This window comes from Simochromis diagramma, unplaced genomic scaffold, assembly GCF_900408965.1.
Source record: "Simochromis diagramma unplaced genomic scaffold, fSimDia1.1 OVJJ01000707.1, whole genome shotgun sequence".
Classification (NCBI taxonomy): domain Eukaryota; kingdom Metazoa; phylum Chordata; class Actinopteri; order Cichliformes; family Cichlidae; genus Simochromis; species Simochromis diagramma.
In genome coordinates this window covers 257,851-276,714 of record NW_024387108.1, presented here as the reverse complement: position 1 = coordinate 276,714, position 18,864 = coordinate 257,851, and the positions used below count along the sequence as shown (strand labels likewise).

Genomic DNA, 18,864 nt, shown 5'->3' with positions numbered 1-18,864 from the left:
GGCCATCCTACAGTTGATTTCCTTTAAGGAGAGATAGGAAAATAAGGAAAATGTGTCAGAAAATACACACTCCTGTGTTCATTTAGACTCAGAGCCGTGGGTTACACTGTTAAAAAGCAAGGTGTCAGCATGGTTTCTCTGATTCACAGAATAGTAATAGGGCCTCTTTATTGTCTCTTTATTAATACTTAGCTTTGATTGGATTTTGTCACTAGTCTTTTTGCAGTTGAACCAATGCAAGTGAGGATTTTCATATTTCTTGATAATTTTTAATGTACTATTCAAAATAAGCAGATCAAATTGTTCATTAAATCATTGAGTGCAACAATAGCATTTTAATATCAAACTTTAAATCTAATACGGTCTAATTTTGATCCCTCTGTAAATTACATGCATAATACACATAATTTATCTGCCATCAGCAGAATTATAAATATGAACCAGTTCTGTGTACTTTAGTTCTTCTGGAGAAAACTAGATGGGCTGTCACTTTTAAGTCATCAGTGAGAATAAAATAACATACAATATAAAATCACCATGATTACACCATTCATCCATTCATCTTTCCCACTTATCCAAGTCACGATTACAGCCTATTCCAGCTGTCATAGGGCAAGAGTTGGTTACCATGATTACAGATACAAAAAAAAGTAAAAGAAGAAGTAAGAGGCAGATATCACAACCTGTATTAGCATTTATATAATCTCTCTTTTTTAAGAGGGCACTCAATAAAACTCAATACAATTGGTAAAATGATTATTAATGCATCTATTTCATGTCTTTCTACACTGTAAATGTTTTTGAAAGTTTTGATATTCATCCATGGTCACACACTGGTCATGTTTCATTACTGTCTTGAAAGTACATAGAGAAACATTCGGATACGTTGCACCAGGGCACCAATGATTTTACACTCAAGTTCATCCAACATTCGGCCAGCCTCCACCTCTCTATACATGGCATCTGTGTACCATGTGCCCCTGTTTCCTGCCATCATGTTGTCAATCTTCTTGACCAGCTCCACGACCTGGGTTCTGTCACGGCTGGTGTTTTCAAACACGTGGAACCTGTTTCCACAAAGTTGGATGATATGGTGAAGCCCTGGCTCAGCATCACGTACATACTGCTGTATGGTCATGCCTCCGAGATCACCACCACGAGTGAACAGCACAATCATGAACTGGTTAGCCTGTGGGCCAAACAGCTCTTGCAGGGCTTCCACTGAGTTTTTCTCTTCTTTGGTGAATCGACCGACTTGGACAACAAGCAGGAACACATGAGGACCGGGACAGGAGATTTTGACACATCGCACAATCTCTTGTTTGATGAAATCCTCTGATCTTCCAGTGTCCAAGATCCCTGGTGTGTCTACCACAGAAATTTTTCTGTTACCCCACTGTGTCACACGTTGTTGACAGACCTCAGTCACTGACCCAGAAGACGGACAAGATTTAAAATCTTTTCTGCCCAGGATGGTGTTTCCAGCAGCACTCTTACCGACACCAGTTTTTCCAATCATCACAATCCTCAAATCAGGACCTGAAACACAAATTACAACTACAGTTTAACTGAAAATGTGTAACAAGATCCCTAGTGAAAATAACCACATACTGACACTTTTCAAAGGAGATTAATTATAATCAGAGAAGATTAAAGCTCTTGCTTACCTGAAGTAAAGTAAGCCATGTTTTGTCTTCACTGTTGTCACAGAGCAAATAAAGCAGATAAATGTTAAAGCTACTGTTCAACTCATTGTTTATAGCTTCACAGCTGTCACACCTCCAATATTTACATAACAGCTCCATATAATACAGGAAGAGAGCAGCACAGCCTGCAGACACCACAGCATTTCACGGCACTAGATGAAGAAACATGTCCCACCGTAAGTTCTCCCAATATTTTTCTGAATGCCGAATATTTGCTGTGTAACTTATTAAGAGAAAAGGTTAAAGTGAAAAGTACTGATGTAATTAACAGCATGCAGAATAGTTATTTTAGAATAAAATTTAAATGGGGTGACACACAAACTCTCTAAAACTGCTTCTGATCGTTTGAACTATATTAAAAATGGAATTTTGTTTGTTTTTACAGAAAAGATTTCAGTCGTCATCTTGGGCAATGGGAAGTCTTTAAAGAAATCGCTAATTATCCAAATCCTGGGCAAAGATTTATCTGAGCTATCTAAAGAAAATATAGATGAAAATATGGGACTTTATGAAAATCATATATATGAGTTCATACATACACCAGACTTGGACATACAATGTGAATATAAATTGCTCTTTTCTAAGAACCCACACCCTGACATGTGTTTAGTGGTGGTAGAGGATGGGTTTTCAGGAGAAGATGTGCAACAACAGATAGAAGATCTGAGCAGGAAAACCAAAAAACCTAGAGATGAGTTCACAGTCGTGCTCCCTTTGAGATACAAACCAGGATGTTACTCTTTCAAATCCTGTACCATTCAGCAGCTTTTCATTGAACTGGACCAACTGGCTGCAGAGAGAGGTCTGACTCTCTCAACTGTGAGGTAATGCCAGAAGTTGACATTTAAAAACTGACGATATTTTGTGCATCATGAAAAATATTTTATAAACATTTTTAAGAGCTGCACTAATTCACAGTTACCTGGTAAAGTATATTTTGCTTGTTTTAATCAATTTTAAATCATGCTTTTTATTTGTTCTTGTTTCTAATGTCTCTGTAAAGCACTTTGAATCACCTTGTTGTTGAATTGTGCTATACAAATAAACTTGCCTTGCCTTGCCTTGCCTTGCCTATAAGTTTATCTTTTATGTTACAGGCCTGCTATTGACCGTGAGTCCCAAAATCCGATAGAGAATATGGGTAACCTACAAATATCTTATTTGTACAAATATGTTATTTGTATTTGTGTGTGTGTGTGTTCAGTGAAGGGTAGTTAATTAATTCAAAAAGAGGGTGGCAGATATAGCCAAGAACCCTTCACTGACTCAAAGAACAGTTTAAAGATGTGGCAGGTAAAAACTTTAAATTCAGATTAAAATTGTGCAGTCAGTGCAAGTTATAATTTGTTTTTCATTAAAACAGGAAAGCTCACCAGCACCAAAGTGAACTTTGTTCTTCTGGGAATGTCCGGGACTGGGAAAAGTGCCAGTGCAAACACCATCCTTGGAAAGAAAGTCTTCATGTCTAAACCCAGTTCGAAGCCGATCACTGAAAAGTGTCAGGAGGCAGAAACAGAGATAAATGACATACATGTTCGTGTGATTGATACTCCAGACATATTTGATGATGACCTCAAATCAACAGATAAGGAGAAACATGTAAAACAGTGTAAAGAGCTCTGTGAGTCAGGACCCTGTGTCTATTTTCTCGTTATGCATGTGAGCAGATTTACAGATGGTGAGAGAGACATACTGAAAAGGTTAGAAAAATCATTTGGGAACACAGTTAGTGAACAAACAGTCATCCTGTTCACCCGAGGAGACGACCTGGAACATGCAGAAATGAGCCTGGAGGAGTTTTTGAATTCATGCCAACCTAAGCTGAAGGAAATAATTAAAAAATGTGGCAACAGGTGTGTTGCTTTTGAGAACAGCAAATCAGACTCAGATCAAAGAGAAAAACTGATGGACACAGTGATCAGAATGTTAGACATAAGGCAGAAACGATAACTTCAGATCAGCACAATAAAGGGCTTGCAAATGATTTCTCATGTAAGACGATAAAGAGGTAATCATTAAATGATGTCCTGAAATATCCAGTTAAAAATTAATCAGAGGGTTAGATATTTGTAAATGAAGTATTTGTTGAAATTGGTGAATGTATTTAGTTTCTTCCTGTGTTAATGTAGCTTATTCATGACATGGGTTATCAATACTAAGAAAATTGATAAATTTACTCTGCTTGTTTGTTACACGTCCCACAACAGTTTTAATGACACATTTCTTGAACCTTCCACTTTCCACAAAACTGCACTGTATGTGAAGTTTTCCTTCACATGGTTGCTTAAAAACAAAAACACAGCATACATGAAGCACACATGGAGTTTCTATTATGTATTTTGCATTTTTCAGTGAAATAGAAAATGTACAGAGATTGACAGACCACGTGACTTTTGCGCATTGCATTGTAGGTACGAGTGGCAGCAAAATCAAAACATTGCATCAAGCGCTAGCATTTCCAGCACTGGTAATCAATAATTCTGCGGTTTTAATCAATACCTGCATTTTATTTGTCCCCAAAAACAGTTATGTACAAAACGACGGAGAACACGGCAGGTCCGTACAAAGACAGACTTGACGAAAAGGCAAAAAAAAAAAGTACGAGGAAAAAATTATAGGAGTGAAAGGATCAGACCCATACAAGCATACAGAGTGCACTGTTAAAAAAAATCCTAGAAAAACGGTAATATTCCGGCAGCTGGGGCGCCAAAATAATACCATCAAATAACAGAAAATAACTTTCTCATAAAAATACGTTGTTTTTGTTTTTCAGTAATGACAATACAGTTTGTTGCCCTAATTTGACATGGGATTTTGCCTTTTTCAAGTGCTTTTAAACATTAAATTAGGAACATTTCAATGTGATTAAACAATGAAATTACCTATAAACAAGGTCACTGAATGTGGCAATATGAATCATAATACTTAAATGTACAGAAATATACAGTTGGTTTAAATCAGAATGGATTGCATGCCCTGACAGAAGCAAGACTGCCATATCGCACCATCAGCCCTTCTGGCCATTACCAGTAGGTGAAGAGTCTTGACCACGGACACAACGACCGAGAGTGTCCGAGCTGGGGCTCGAACCGGCAACCTTCTGATTATAAGGCGAACTGCCAACTCTTGAGCCACGATCGCCCTAATTGTTGTTTCAGGTTGTAGTATTACACAACATTTTCAGATCCAATAGAAATAAAATAAGTGTTTCCTAATTCATTCTGTTTATTGTCTTTATTTATAACTGGCATTGTTGTTTCTGTCATGGTCCCCGCACCTCGCCAGCTGACAGCAGTCAGGCGCTTTGTTTTGTTTATTCTCCTCTCTCGCCTCTGCTCTCCCTTTCTCTCTCGTCCTCTCCCACTCTCTCTTTCTCCTGCCGGGGCGGAGCTCAGTATGGGCTCCTGCTCCTGGACCACGCACCTGGAGATGATCAGCACACCTGCCGCTGATTATGAGAATTGGAGTCCTACTTAAGATGGCGAGTCTGCTCTACTTGTCGCTGGATTGTTGAGCTATCAGTGTCAGTCGTCCTGCACGCTGCAAAGTTTGTTCGTGAGTACGTCTGAACCAGGAGACTAACTGTTTCTCTGTCTGTGTATAGATTTCCCCTGGACCTGTTTTCCCTGTGCACGGTGACTGAGTGTGAGCAAGAGTGATAGAGGAAAGAAGAGGAGCTGTGTGTGGTTGCGAGGGCTGTATGGAAATCTCCCCTCCCTGGAACCCCGGACCCTTTTCCCCAGACACCGGTGTGTGTCTATCTATATATCTATATCTATATCTATCGATCGATCGATATATCCATAACCGTGGAGAACACTGTAAATAAATTCACTTTTGATTTGAAGAAACTTGTGGTCTGCGCCTGAGTCCGCTCCACTAATCGTGACAGTTTCATTCTATTATAGAATCTTGCAAGAAAGAGGCAAAATTGTATTCAATTATGCTTTATTAGCTGCTTCGGTGGAAAAAAAAAAATCAATGCAAAAAAAAACAACAACATTGCAAACAACTTACTGGAAAACAGTTATTCATCACTTGATTGCTTCAGTACAACACTTGGGCACATATATGCGGGACTTTTCATGGCTGTTTTGATATCGCTCTCTCTCTTAACCGATCAAATCTCGCTGTGGTAGCAGCTTTGAACTCTGTATGAACAGGTTGATAGAGGGCGCCCAGTCTGGATCGCATTCCAGCATTTTGTAGGCTGGTTTTCCTACAAAACACAACAAACATTAGCCCGCAAAGCCACAGTGAACAAAGCAGCATAGTGCAACGAATTCAATTCAAATCAATATAAGACTTATTTGTAACCTACATCAACAATTATGTTATGATAAATTACGTAATAACTACAACAGAAGACTGACCTTTGTGGAAATGCTTGGAGCAGACTAACATGTGAGCTGGAGTGTTCTGGGACGTTATATTTGGTCTTGGAATGGCTGCAATCCAGGCCATCCGTCGGCTCTTTGTTACTTCGGAAACATGGCTTAAACAATTTCTCTTCCACGACGTAATCTGATAAAAAACCAATCTCTTTACCCGTCGGCTTCCCGTGGCTGTCATGCGACCGGTTATCACAGTTAATAATACAACAGCTTCTTGCCATTATTTGTGTTTCTTTTTGTCGCTGTGTGACTGTTTTCATGTGAAAGCCCGCGTGCGCTAGTACCGCTTGCCATTCGTACCTACAATCCTTTGCAGTTTTACCCCGGAATGACGTCACATTTTCAATCTCTATTTGCAAGCACTGCAGCTAATGTAGAAATGAAATCAAAAAACTTTCAAGAAACCACTGTTCTCTTTGATGGACCTTTCTTTTTCTGAAATGAAATGCTTTAGCTCCTCTCTCTGTAGTTCCTTCCCTCTTGGAATTGCTCAGCCTCTCAGTCTATTGATTTGGCTCTTTTATTGCAAAAGAAGACAAACTATTTCCACTCACACACAATTTCCAGAGAGCACATTTCTCTCAATTACACACATTTGGCACATTAATTCAGTTTATAAAGCTAACCACAGGAGGCAAACGTTAAACTCAATATAGCTCAGATGCCAGTTCTTTAATTCAACATCTCACACTTGTTCCTCTTTTTCATCGAACAATGGATTCAAGGTTCAAGGTTCTTTATTTGTCACATGCATAGTTATACAAGTATAACACACAGTGAAATGTAGCCTGACACGCTCCTCGACATGTGCAAAAGAATTGTGTGTGTGTGTGTGGGGGGGAAACATTATATATATATATATATATATATATATATATACAACATACAATTTGAGAGGCAGAGGAAGAAAAGGAGGAAGAAAAAGATCAACTGTTTTAGATGAAATTTATCAACTGTATTAGATCATGTTTGTGTATTTGGAATGGCAAAAACTATGAAAAGAAATAAAATAAGTGTGTAGGCCATACATGTATACATTTTCTTCTGCTTATCCAGTTCAGGCTTGCAGGGGGATTGCAGCCTATCACAGCTGTCATAGACCAAGAGGCAGGTACACCCTCTCTATTGCACACACAAACCCATAGAGACAGACAATCATCAGACATTCACAGTTATAGCCAGGGGCGTCCCCCCCTCCCAATAAAATTATGAATTATCTTGCATAAATAGGCTGTTGATTTTCTGTTCTCATTTCAGTTATTACCAGCAAAATATTTGCATGTTTAATCATCTGGGAACTACAGATCTTAAGGAAGATCTGTAGTTCCATGTCTGCTTTCTAGTTGTTTGTTGGCTAATCTAAGGTTTACTTTCCCACGCTAGTCTCTAGTCCAGTCATCTTTCTACCCACCTTCTTAAGGCCAATCAGCCTCCACTCCACGTACTTTAACCTCCTAGGACCCGAACTCTTCCACGACATGCATTTTGAATTTCTCTTTGATATTTGGGCTGATTAGGACCCGATGAATGTAAAAACAAAGAATTACCAGATTTGTTTTGTTTTTTTTACATAAGAGCCATATGAGGATATTCGTTTACATTTTGGTAGAACAGTAGCAGTATAATATCCTCGTAAGTGGATATCAGGCCCTTGTAGAGCAAAATTCAGTATTTTGGTCTAAATAACCCAAAATATGATGTCCACATATGTGGACGCAGGTCCTAGGAGGTTAAAGAGGATACAAAATGCTACACAGTGGAGCCCTGCACTCAAAAACTGCCTGTGAAGCTGGATTTAACAAATAAGTGCTTAAAGTTTTGTAGCACCATCTTGTGCCAGAACAGAACATTACATCACAGTGTTGGTTGGTTGGTTGCAGCTAATAGACTTACACTAGTTTTTGTTAGCTAACTAGTGATAGAATCGATAACTCAGAGGAAAATAAGGACACTTAAAATAAAAATCAGGTTAAGGGCATCACTTTGTTGCTGCCCCTGGCTGCAGCAATGAGTTTTATGTTAATCAAGGATTTACTGTCCACTTTCACTGTCTGTCTCTTTAGCAGTTAGTGGTCACCTACACTCAAATTGAAAAATCCAGCTGTTAGCCATAATATTCAGGTTTGTAAAGCACTTTATAAAAAAGAACACTGTGGAGTCTAAGTCGAAATACCTTAACTGAATTCAGTACATGTCTCATATGATTCATACTTTATAAAATCGTGTTTGATGAGGAAAATTTGAAAACTGGCTATTAATAAGTAAATGCTTACTAGTAAGCATATGAGTCTCATGAAATATTCCTATAGATATAAAACATATACATTTAGTATTCTTTTTTCTTATGTAAGTTAAGTAGGAAAAGTCTCTCCTCTGTTGGAGAGAGGAGACTGCATACTGATGAGAAACAATTTGTAAAACTAAAGGAGGCTGTTTAATTTTTTCACTTAATGGTTTGTGATTCTGTAGAAATGTTGAACTGCTACATATGAATGCAAAGACTTGAGTTACATCTTTGATTCTGAAGCGAAAATGCAAATTGACTTTCTTTTAAAGTACAGTCAGGGGTAAAGACAGCTACAACTTTGTTTGTACAGTTCACAGGCAGGTGTAGTAGGAAGCATGACTGACAAGTGAGGACATCAGATAGATGGTTGATCTTGCATCTTTTATGATCAATCATGGTACTGTTTATAATAATTCTATTAAAAAAAAATAGTCTATTCAAGCTTTTTTCATGATTTTTATTCATGCACAACCCCACAGTGTAATTTCCAAAAGCCCTATACACACATGGCAGCAGTGGCGGAGCGGGTGGGTGGCTTACTGTGCTTAAGCCCGGGTTGTTTTTTTCAGAAGCCCGGGGTCTTTTGGAGAGTAATTTTTTCATAGTTAGATGCCTGGCTGACAACTGTATAAAACAAAAACTACACACAATATTCGAAGCACATAATGCACACTGTGGGAATTTACGACTGTGCGTAAATCCCCCCTAATATTGGTATGATCCGAGCTCAGACACTAAGCGGGCGGGGCAGCTGCTGCCTACGAGTGCACTGTTGGAGAAACGGAGCCAGGCAGACAGAGGAGAGCTGAAGTTTGACCAGGTACCAAAGCAAATCATTCGTACTGTACAAATAATGTAAATATGACGGTGTATCACGAAAGATTGATATCAAACTGATCACTTGACCAATATTACGTTACTCGCTCTTCAAGTGAATCAACAAATGGCGAAATGAAAAGCCGAACAACAACAATGCTGTTTCTTTAGAGAGTCTTAGCTTACGTGTGTTTATTTCATATTTTCAGTTGTTTCCCTCCACGGCTAAATAAATCTGTTTCAGTAATGCACTGATATACAAGAATGGACATAAGGAGCTTCTTTCAAAGACAAAAACTCAGGTAGCTGTTATTTTATATATTATGCTTTGTATGTTGTTCAGTATATTTCTATGCAAAACAAGAGGAACTTCAATACACAGCAGGATATTCACAGTTTAAACCAGATATTTACATACACTTTATGGAAAACACAAGAACATTTTTTTACTGTACAACATCAATTTAGAGTAAACTTGTGTTGTTTTGGATAAATAAATATTGAAATATCTTTTAAGTTAGTTAAATGTCAGAATAAAGAGAGCCGGAGCTGTCTATTTTTTATCACTTTCATCAAATGTAGGAGTACATATACACTAAGTTTATTGTTAATTAAGAAGAAAACTCCAGACGATTCCATTCTGAGCTGAAGAAGCTTCTGATAGGTTAGTAGAGTCCATGTGAGTAAATTGGTGGCACAGCTGTGGATGCATATAAGGCAAAACACAGAGCCTGTTTCTTTGGCTGTATCCCAATTCAGGGTCTGCAGCCTTAAAGTACGCAGCCTCAACGATCCTCAAGGGCCGCGTACTCAAAGACCGCTAAGGCCGGAAGTGCGAGGCTTGTGAAATGGGACGGTCTAGCCTACATTGCGCTGCCCAGGTTGCCTGGCAACCATGATACTAACAGCTGGAAACCTTTCAGGATTGTTTGACAGAAATGAAGGAGAAAATCTTTTGTTCATTTGTTTGTTTGTTTCTACATGAGCTTTGATCATTCTCTGTAAGATTAAGCTCAGCTATTGGACGGCGTATATTTTAAAGTAAAGGCTTTAAAACCAAGTTAGTACAAACGTCACTAATGTCACATAACTTTGCCGACATGTTGCCAACAGTAATGTAATCTAAATAAATAAAAATTTAGTCTGATTTGATGTTACAATTTAAAAAGTGTTTGTGTTTTGATCTGAACTCTTTCACTCTCACACACATACATTCTTCTTTCACATACACATACTTTCACTCTCACATAGTTTTATTTTAATTTTTATATTTAGATACACTCAAAAAAATGAATGAGGTGGATTGTTCAGTGTATATTAATTATTTATTTTCATTTTACTTAAAATATATGTTTTTGTTAAGTTAACATATGTTTTCTAATCAAGTCTATGTAATTGTGTCTATTATTCAACGTACATAATACTAATGTGTTACTTGATGGCATAACACTTAAGTTAAGTCAATTAGGATCGATATACCTTGTATATCCACGAGGTGGCAGTAATGCAAAAACAGTTGTAATGAAACCGCGCAGAACAAGAAGGTTTCACGGCTTGTGCCTGCTCATGCGCAAGACTTCAAATTTAACTTAAAAACGTTGTTTTGGCGCCAAGCTGCTGTTTCTTTGAGAGGTAAGACCCCTTTTTTCTTTGACTATGTTGTGTAGTATCTACATGTTGAGCATGGTTATATTTTGCGTTTGTCTTACAAGACATGTTATATCGTTTGCGTGCGCTTGTTCTACATTAGTTTTACTGGGTCCTGGACATGCTTATTTTGTGGACTGTGTAAGAAACATTTTTATTGTTTTTTGTTTTATTAAGGGATTAGCTACAGGGGTTCATGGGGTTATTTTTTCAAGGGGTTATTTTTTCATTTGCTTTCTTGGGATTCCTTTTCTGTAATCCGAGAGTCATAAATATCGAATAGGATCGCAAGGATAGCATAAAGTGACATTTAAAATCCAAAAAGTCAAGGGCGAAAGCCACTGTGACACCATTGTTCTGCTCTATCAGTAATCAGTATTATGTAAAAATGATCTGTAAATACAGCATGTTTCCTAGCGGAGTTATACATATCAACATAGTTATAAATTACAGTTTGTTAAATTACACACTTAATTTTTTAAATCAATAATTTGCTTCTTGAAATTAAGTAATGAATTTCTTGTTTTACTTTATAAATCTCAGATCCTGCCTTTACCTGCTCCCTCCTATACTGATGTGGTGTATGTGGTACTGCTGAGCTTGTATGTGGTATGTGAACTGTTATAGTTTTAAAAACAAAACTGTTTTATAACTTGAGTTTTCTTTAGTGACCCATCCCATGCCCCTGTTATTTCTTCTCCAGATCTGAACCATTATAAAGGTTGCAGTTCAAAGGCCTGAGGCATGAAATTATTTTCAGATCAGCTGTGATCAATATTTTTTGGAACTTGATAAATAACAATAAAAGCTGTAATGGCTCCATTAGCATTTTGTGTAAATGTTTGTGTTAAAATTATAGCTTTAATGAGGTCTTTCTACATTAGTTTTAGTTATAAAGTATGTATATGTGTACATATAGTATGTATATCTACAGTACAGTATGTTGTGTTTGTTGACATGTTTTCAGGTGGAAGCAGAATATGTGAGGATTACTACTGCTCCACTTGTTCCAAGGCTTTTTACACAACTTGACCAATACACTGACCAGCTCATAAAAGTCTTCAAGAAAAAAGGAGGCGTTGCAGGGAAGAAAATTAGACAAACTTTGGCCCCTGCCACACAGGTGCGTTATTCTGTTGGTAGCAAAATATTATGGCTAATAAGATCACTTTCAAATTTAAACAGCTAGTGTATGGTAGCTGCACAGTGTAGCTACTTACATTTATATTAAGCAAGACAAAGTTTGGTACTCAAAACTTTGGAAAATTAAAATTACCTAAACATATGTAAAATCTAATCCCTCAATTTCGGGTTAAACCATAAGTGAATGTTTTTATGTTAAAGATCAGTTTTTGAATACAAAAAAGATGATGTATTAGTTTGTCTTTACCTCCATTATGGACATATATAATGTGGTGGAAACCCTGCCCAACAGGTTAACTATTCATGTCCATGTGATGATTAGTTGGTCTTGTGTACATGTCTATCTGTGCAGTGGATATGTCATTCATTGTCACAAGTTGCTTAGAGGATCCACTCGCAGGACTCCTGGGTAGCGTTCAAACAGAGATTGTTTATTACAGATCTTCACCAAGTGTATGTACAGACAGTGCGAGGTTAGTGCTATATACAAGACGTGAGGGGCAGGGGTCCAGGGCTCCAGGGAAAACGGGGAAATCACACACACGTGCTCAGAACAGCCTCTCTCCACTCCGCTAGCGACCTGTCACTCCTTCCACACTCCACACGGGGAAACACGGGGACGGGTCCGGGGAATCTAGGAACAAAGGAACACGTTAAGTCTCTGAGAGAAAGGCACGGCAAACTTGAGCTAGGTGTGTACTGACAAGAGCCTTCACAACAATCCAGCGTTGAACAGCTGATCTCCTTCTCATATACCGGCTGGTCTGATGAGGCCCAGGTGTGCACGATCCGGGAAGGCGTGGACCGAGGGCGTGAACCCGCCATGAGTTCCGCCCCGGCAAAACAGGGGAGAGGGAGAGGAAAAAGAGAAAAGAAGGGGGGCTAGGAGTGGGGAGATTCTGACCAGTGCCTTGCCGATCCCGCAGGTCGTGACATTCATTTTGCGTATAATGTGAGTTTGTGTCATCCTAAAGTATTTCTGTTTTCTCTTCCTGTATCTCTGCCACTCTCTACAGAAGGAAACTATTGAAAAGGGGAGGGAGTGTGTCCTCAGGGCACTACCTTTTTACCTGAATGAAGACCCAAGCATCCTCTTCAAAGAATAATTGGTTGGTAATCTTAGTTTAGTTTTTTATCTGTATTAAACCAAATTTTGAATAACTAATGTTGTTGCATGTTGTAATGTTCTTGTTGTTGTAATTTGCATTGAACCTGTTTAAATGTTTTGGGGAATCTTCTTGTATACCCAAACTATTTATATTTATTGTTGAATCTGTAGTCTAAAATATTGGTGCACTGGGGTGCATGTTCCTAATATTGTGTTTACTTCATTAAAGGGTAGCTTTGGCTCTTTTTTAAGAAAAAAATTTTAAAACTGGATGCCGTTTTTCTATGTTTTTGTGTCTAAGCTACAGCTGTTCAGAACGAGCTGAAACAAATTACCCTTGCTATCTTCACCATCGAAAGAGCTGATGCCAGCACTCCTCCCGCCGATGTGGGTATAACCATCTAGGGAATTCTGCATGACCTGGAAGACCTGGCCTCTGCATGTGCACTCTTAATGGGTGGGATATATGAATCTCAGTTAACCTCGAGACTGAAAGCTTTCTTTGAAGTACTTCAGAAGCTCTTTCTTCATCTGTATGTCAGCAGACTCTTGGCCAAGGTACAGATGCTCAAGAATAAACTGAATGAATAAGCCAACCCTTAATTTGGATGATGAATGTTCTGTCAGATGGACAGAAGTTTTTCGGAGGCTGAATGGGAATAAAATGGTAATTTGTTGAAAATGACAGATAAAGGGAAAATTACATTTAAGAGAAATTTTGAAAAGTTTGGGGGGGGGGGGGGGGGCTAGTAAGAGACCATCAAAAGTATTGAGATTTAAAGGATTTAATTGAGAGATGATACTGCACCAGAAATGTTGAAGGGTGGTGTGTATATTAGTGTTCAAGGCATATTGTTATGAGGTGGAAATATGTTCATATTCTGTTTGTGTTACATTGTGTGCATTGTAAAGGTAATTGCAATACATACTAAGAATAAGGGTAAGTTAGGAATACAGGATGAATGTATATTTTGCAGACTTTTAAAGACGAACAATTGTTTCCATGTTAAAATGTTTACAACTCAAGCTTTTTGCCCAAACACTGGTAAAATAAACGTTGACAGTGGCAAGTGTTAAATGGTTACTGCTGTGCTGTTGCAAAAAACTGAACGCTGACAAGCTGTTTTATTGTTAGACCATAATGTTGGCATGTTTTATTAAAGTTTTATTTGGGATGGTGATATAATTTTCTTTGGTTGCTAATATCAGTGGACTGTTTATTATTATTATTGTTATTATTATTATTATTACATTAATTTTTTTAATTGTGGCTGTTGAGGTGGACACTTCACTTTGCATTGTTAAAGGAAAGCACTTCATTGGTGTTGTGTTACTGGACTGACCCTAAGCAATCATTGCAAATAGCAACTTTGCTATCCATTTTAGACACTAAAAGAAAAAACACTCCACAGACCTTACTAGCATCACATGTGCATAACTCAAGTGTCATTTTATCAATGTGTTATGTGGTCTTCAATGTTTTTTTCTTCTATTTCTGGCAGATACAGACATTTAATTTAAAGTCTTGATGTTGCATCTGTCTACATACTGTTAATTACTAACCCTAAGAAGAAGAAAGAAAGTGTACTTTATTGGTCCCCGTGGGGAAAATCCCTCTCTGCATTTAACCCATTCACTCAGTGAAGCAGTGGGCAGCCATTGGGCGCCTGGGGAGCAGTACCTTGCTCAGGGGTACCTCAGGGTAGCTGTTCAGGGGAATCGAACCCCCGACCTTCCGATCATGGGGCCACCACTCTACCTACTGAGCTATCCCTGCCCTAATGAGCTGTCGTGTTTTAATTTGGACTGAGTTTACACAAATGCTCACTGAATGTCCAATCCAATCCAATCCAATTTTATTTATAAAGCACTTTAAAATACCCAGCACAGGAACAAAGTGCTGTACAGAAAGTAAGTTAAACAGCAAATTAAATAAATAAATCACATAAGACATAAAATTAAAATTAAAACAGCCCTATGTTAAAACAAAACAAGATAAAACAGCATCGAGTCACCTAAAAACAACTAAAATAAAATAAAAATAAATATAAAAACCAACATCTCACGTGGTGTCAAAGGCCAAAGTAAAGAGGTGGGTTTTCAAGAGTGACTTAAAAACAGGTAAAGAAGTGGCCTGTCTAATCTCTAAAGGAAGCTCATTCCACAGTTTGGGAGCTGCTACAGCAAAAGCACGATCTCCTCTAAGTTTACGCCCAGTCCTGGGTATCTTCAGGAGCAGCTGATCAGCTGACCTGAGAGAGCGGGTGGGTGTATAAGGCTGTAGCAGCTCAGAGAGATAAGATGGGGCGAGGCCATGGAGAGCTTTGAAAGTAAATAAAAGAATTTTAAAATGAATCCTAAAAGAAATGGGCAGCCAGTGAAGTGAAGCTAAAACAGGGGAAATGTGCTCAAACTTTCGAGTGCCAGTTAAAAGACGAGCTGCGGCATTTTGCACCCTCTGTAGGTGACTAATATATAATGCACTGACCCCTATATAAAGTGCATTACAGTAATCCAGCCGAGTGCTAACAAAGGCGTGGATCACTGTCTCAAAGTGCTGCCGTGAAAGAATTGGTTTTATTTTTGCCAGCTGCCTGAGGTGAAAGAAGCTAGATTTTACCACTGCCTTAATTTGATTATCAAACTTTAGATCACAGTCCACTTTGACCCCCAGGTTTGTGACAGTTGGCTTAACATACTGTGCCAGGGAATCTACATACACATTGGGGGTCTCAGTGGGGCTACCAAAAACCATCACCTCTGTCTTTTTATCATTGAATTTTAAGAAGTTAGCAGACATCCAAGCCTTAATATCATCGAGACACTGAAGTAATGGCTGTGTAAGGTATCTGCCTTTTTTCTTTAGAGGGACATAGATCTGACAGTCATCAGCATAAAAGTGGAAAGCAATGTTGTGCTTTCTCAGTACAGAACCAAGAGGAAGCAGATATAAAGAGAAGAGGAGGGGGCCTAGAACTGAGCCCTGTGGGACACCACACAAGAGGGGAGCGGAGGACGACGCATAGTCACCAAGGCTGACACAAAAAGTTCGCCCCGTCAAATAGGACCTAAACCACTCCAGTGCAGTGCCCCTAATGCCCACCCAGTGCTCCAAACGAGAGAATAAAATGGCATGATCCACGGTATCAAACGCAGCTGTCAAATCTAAAAGCACAAGAACAACACAGTCCCCAGCATCAGTCGCTAAAAATATGTCATTAAAAACTTTTAAAAGGGCTGATTCAGTGCTATGAAAGGGTTTAAAACCAGATTGGAAAACCTCTAAAACATTTTGCTTTTCCAGGAAGGCCATTATTTTGTTGTAAACTACCTTTTCAAGAATTTTGGAAAGAAAAGGTAGTTTGGAGATAGGCCTGTAATTTGCAAGAACCATAGGATCAAGAGCAGGTTTTTTAATCAGGGGTTTGACTACTGCATGTTTAAAATCTTTAGGGACAACACCTGACATCAGACTATGGTTTACCAGCTCAAGCACCAAAGGACCAACTGTAGGTAACACCTCTTTTAAAAGTCGAGGAGGGACAGCATCATTTGGAGACCCAGCAGGCTTAAGATGACCAACAGTCTCATTTAAAAAGGACAGAGTCACAGGCTCAAACCTGTCAAAGACAGCAGAGCAGGAAGCAGAGACTGAGAGGTCGTGAGCATGAGAAGAGATTTGAGCCCTTGTGGAGGAGACCTTCTCGATAAAAAAGTGTAAAAAATTTTCACAGGCTTCTGTTGAGGGCTCAATACAGTCAGTATATGGTGCATTAAGAACAGAGTTAATAGTATTAAATAAAACACGTGGGTTGTGGCAGTTTGACAAAATAATGTCAGATAAGTGTTTTCTTTTGGCATCTTTTACAGTTCTTTGATATTGACGCCAACAGTCCTTCAGCATCTGGAATGACACTTGTAGTTTGTCCTTTTTCCACTTGCGCTCAGCTCGACGGCAATCGCGTCTGACAGCTCGGGTCAAGTCGTTCAGCCAGGGCTCAGATTTAGTTTTAGGCAGTCTGGATTTTAATGGAGCCACAATGTCCAAAGCAGTCCGACAGGTAGAATAAAACCATGAGCTCAGTTCCTCAGTCTGGCTGCATAAAAAATCCGGGATCTTACAGAACTGGTCAAAGACTGTTGAAAAGTGTTCAGCAGTGGAGGAGTTAAGAACACGACAGCGCTGAGCAGCAGCGCGAGTTTTAACTGAGGCACAGGCAAGAGGAACTTCAAACATCACAGGACTGTGGTCAGAAAACACAGCATCACAAATCTCTATGTTAGAAACAGAAAAACCATGAGATAAAACAAGATCAAGCGTGTGTCCACGTTCATGTGTGGGACCTGTCACACATTGCACCAGATTAAACGAATCAATAAGGTTTAAAAAGCCCTTTGCCATGGGCCTGTCGGGACAACACACGTGAATATTAAAATCCCCAACAATAAGAACACGATCATATTTTGGCATAAATTCAGCCAAAAAGTCGGCAAAGTCACTCACAAAGTCGTTATTGTATTTTGGAGGCCGGTAAACCACCGCACACAACACTGTGTGAGAGCAGCCCAGCTCAAACACAGACAGTTCAAAGCTGGTGAATGACGGGGTTGATAGCTGCTTACATTTAAAATGACTTTTAAAGATCGTAGCTATTCCTCCTCCTCGGCCCAACATACGTGGGGAATTAAAATAGCAGCAATCGCCAGGTAGAAGATCCGAGAAGATGCTGCACTCACCGGCGCTCAGCCACGTCTCGCACACACAAAGAAAATCCAGTCCTCGGGATGTGAAAAAATCCTTCAGGATAAACGTTTTGTTCGCTAGGGACCTAGCATTTACCAGGCCAATCCTGGCGGTAAACAGCGGATCCCCGTCGCTAGCCGTCCTAGAAGCCCGACACAGAGGCCGCAGATTCCGCAGATTCACACCACGTCGGCGGGGGCGAGGAGAGTAGAGTTTTCGGGACATCCCATCCAGGCCGATGACAGGTACCAGCCAGGCACAGACAGGTTCCAACGATCGCTGAGAGAAACAGAAGTTTGGCACCACTCCTTGTTTTCTGGACAAGGGCTTAAGAGAATACCTCAAAGAAGCTTTCAGCTTAACCAGGAAGCCAGCCCTTCGACCCCGGCGACGGCACTTTTGCCGGAGTGGAGGATCTGGAACACGGCACAGGTGAGCCGGGATCTCTGATATTAGCGGGGGCAAAGTTTTATGTTCAGCTTGGTTCCACTTTGCCCAGCTTTTGACAGAAGGTCGGAGATCCAGTAGGGTTTGGCGATCATACACCAAGAAAGAGTTGGCATTTATTACAATAGTCAATAAAATCAATACAAACAAACATAACACTGGCAGTGATAGACGGCAAGCCACACACACCGGCGCCATCTTGAATGTGTTGGCAATAAAAGAAATTTAAAAAAATAAGTTGGATGTACTTAATTCATTTGTGTGGAACCTGTTGACAAAATAGATTTATGTAAAACTAATTAATAAAGCACAATGTGGCTGAAAATATAATATTTGAATTAATTTAACTTAAATTTAACATTTTACTGCCACAAATAAGAAATGTGTTGAAGTAACTAATCTAAACTATCTAACCTGTAAATATATCATCTATGTTCATACAACATAACTTGATTTAGGTAGTCTTAAATATCTCTTGTTAATCTTAAGTAGTTTTTTAAAATTAGATGAACTAAAGATTTTTGCTTTAAACTAACACAATGCAATTTCGTGGAACCTGTTGACAAAATAAT

At 39.1% G+C, this 18,864-nt stretch overlaps 2 protein-coding genes and 1 long non-coding RNA gene across 5 annotated transcripts; 2 read left to right on the top strand and 1 right to left on the bottom strand.

Annotated features, from left to right (window-relative positions):
• Nucleotides 1-847: 847 nt before the first annotated feature.
• On the bottom strand, nt 848-1,717 carry LOC120743214 (GTPase IMAP family member 7-like). The gene is made up of 2 exons (XM_040046792.1): nt 1,668-1,717; nt 848-1,539 (listed from the first exon to the last, which is right to left on the bottom strand). The coding sequence occupies exons 1-2, from the start codon at nt 1,684-1,686 to the stop codon at nt 848-850; spliced, it is 711 nt and encodes a 236-aa protein (XP_039902726.1). The 5' UTR covers nt 1,687-1,717.
• A 155-nt stretch (nt 1,718-1,872) lies between these two features.
• Nucleotides 1,873-3,690, top strand: LOC120743213 (GTPase IMAP family member 8-like). The gene is made up of 2 exons (XM_040046790.1): nt 1,873-1,882; nt 3,034-3,690. Exons 1-2 carry the CDS (start codon nt 1,873-1,875, stop codon nt 3,654-3,656), a joined length of 633 nt encoding a protein of 210 aa, XP_039902724.1. The 3' UTR covers nt 3,657-3,690.
• A 7,026-nt stretch (nt 3,691-10,716) lies between these two features.
• On the top strand, nt 10,717-13,417 carry LOC120743183. Of its 3 annotated transcripts, none has more exons than XR_005698091.1 (5): nt 10,717-10,991; nt 11,394-11,459; nt 11,818-11,973; nt 13,010-13,102; nt 13,403-13,417. It is a non-coding gene; the product is annotated as an uncharacterized LOC120743183 (long non-coding RNA). The 3 variants fall into 3 exon arrangements; XR_005698090.1 differs by having other exon boundaries at nt 10,737-10,835; XR_005698089.1 differs by lacking the exon at nt 10,717-10,991 and having other exon boundaries at nt 11,341-11,459.
• Nucleotides 13,418-18,864: the final 5,447 nt, after the last annotated feature.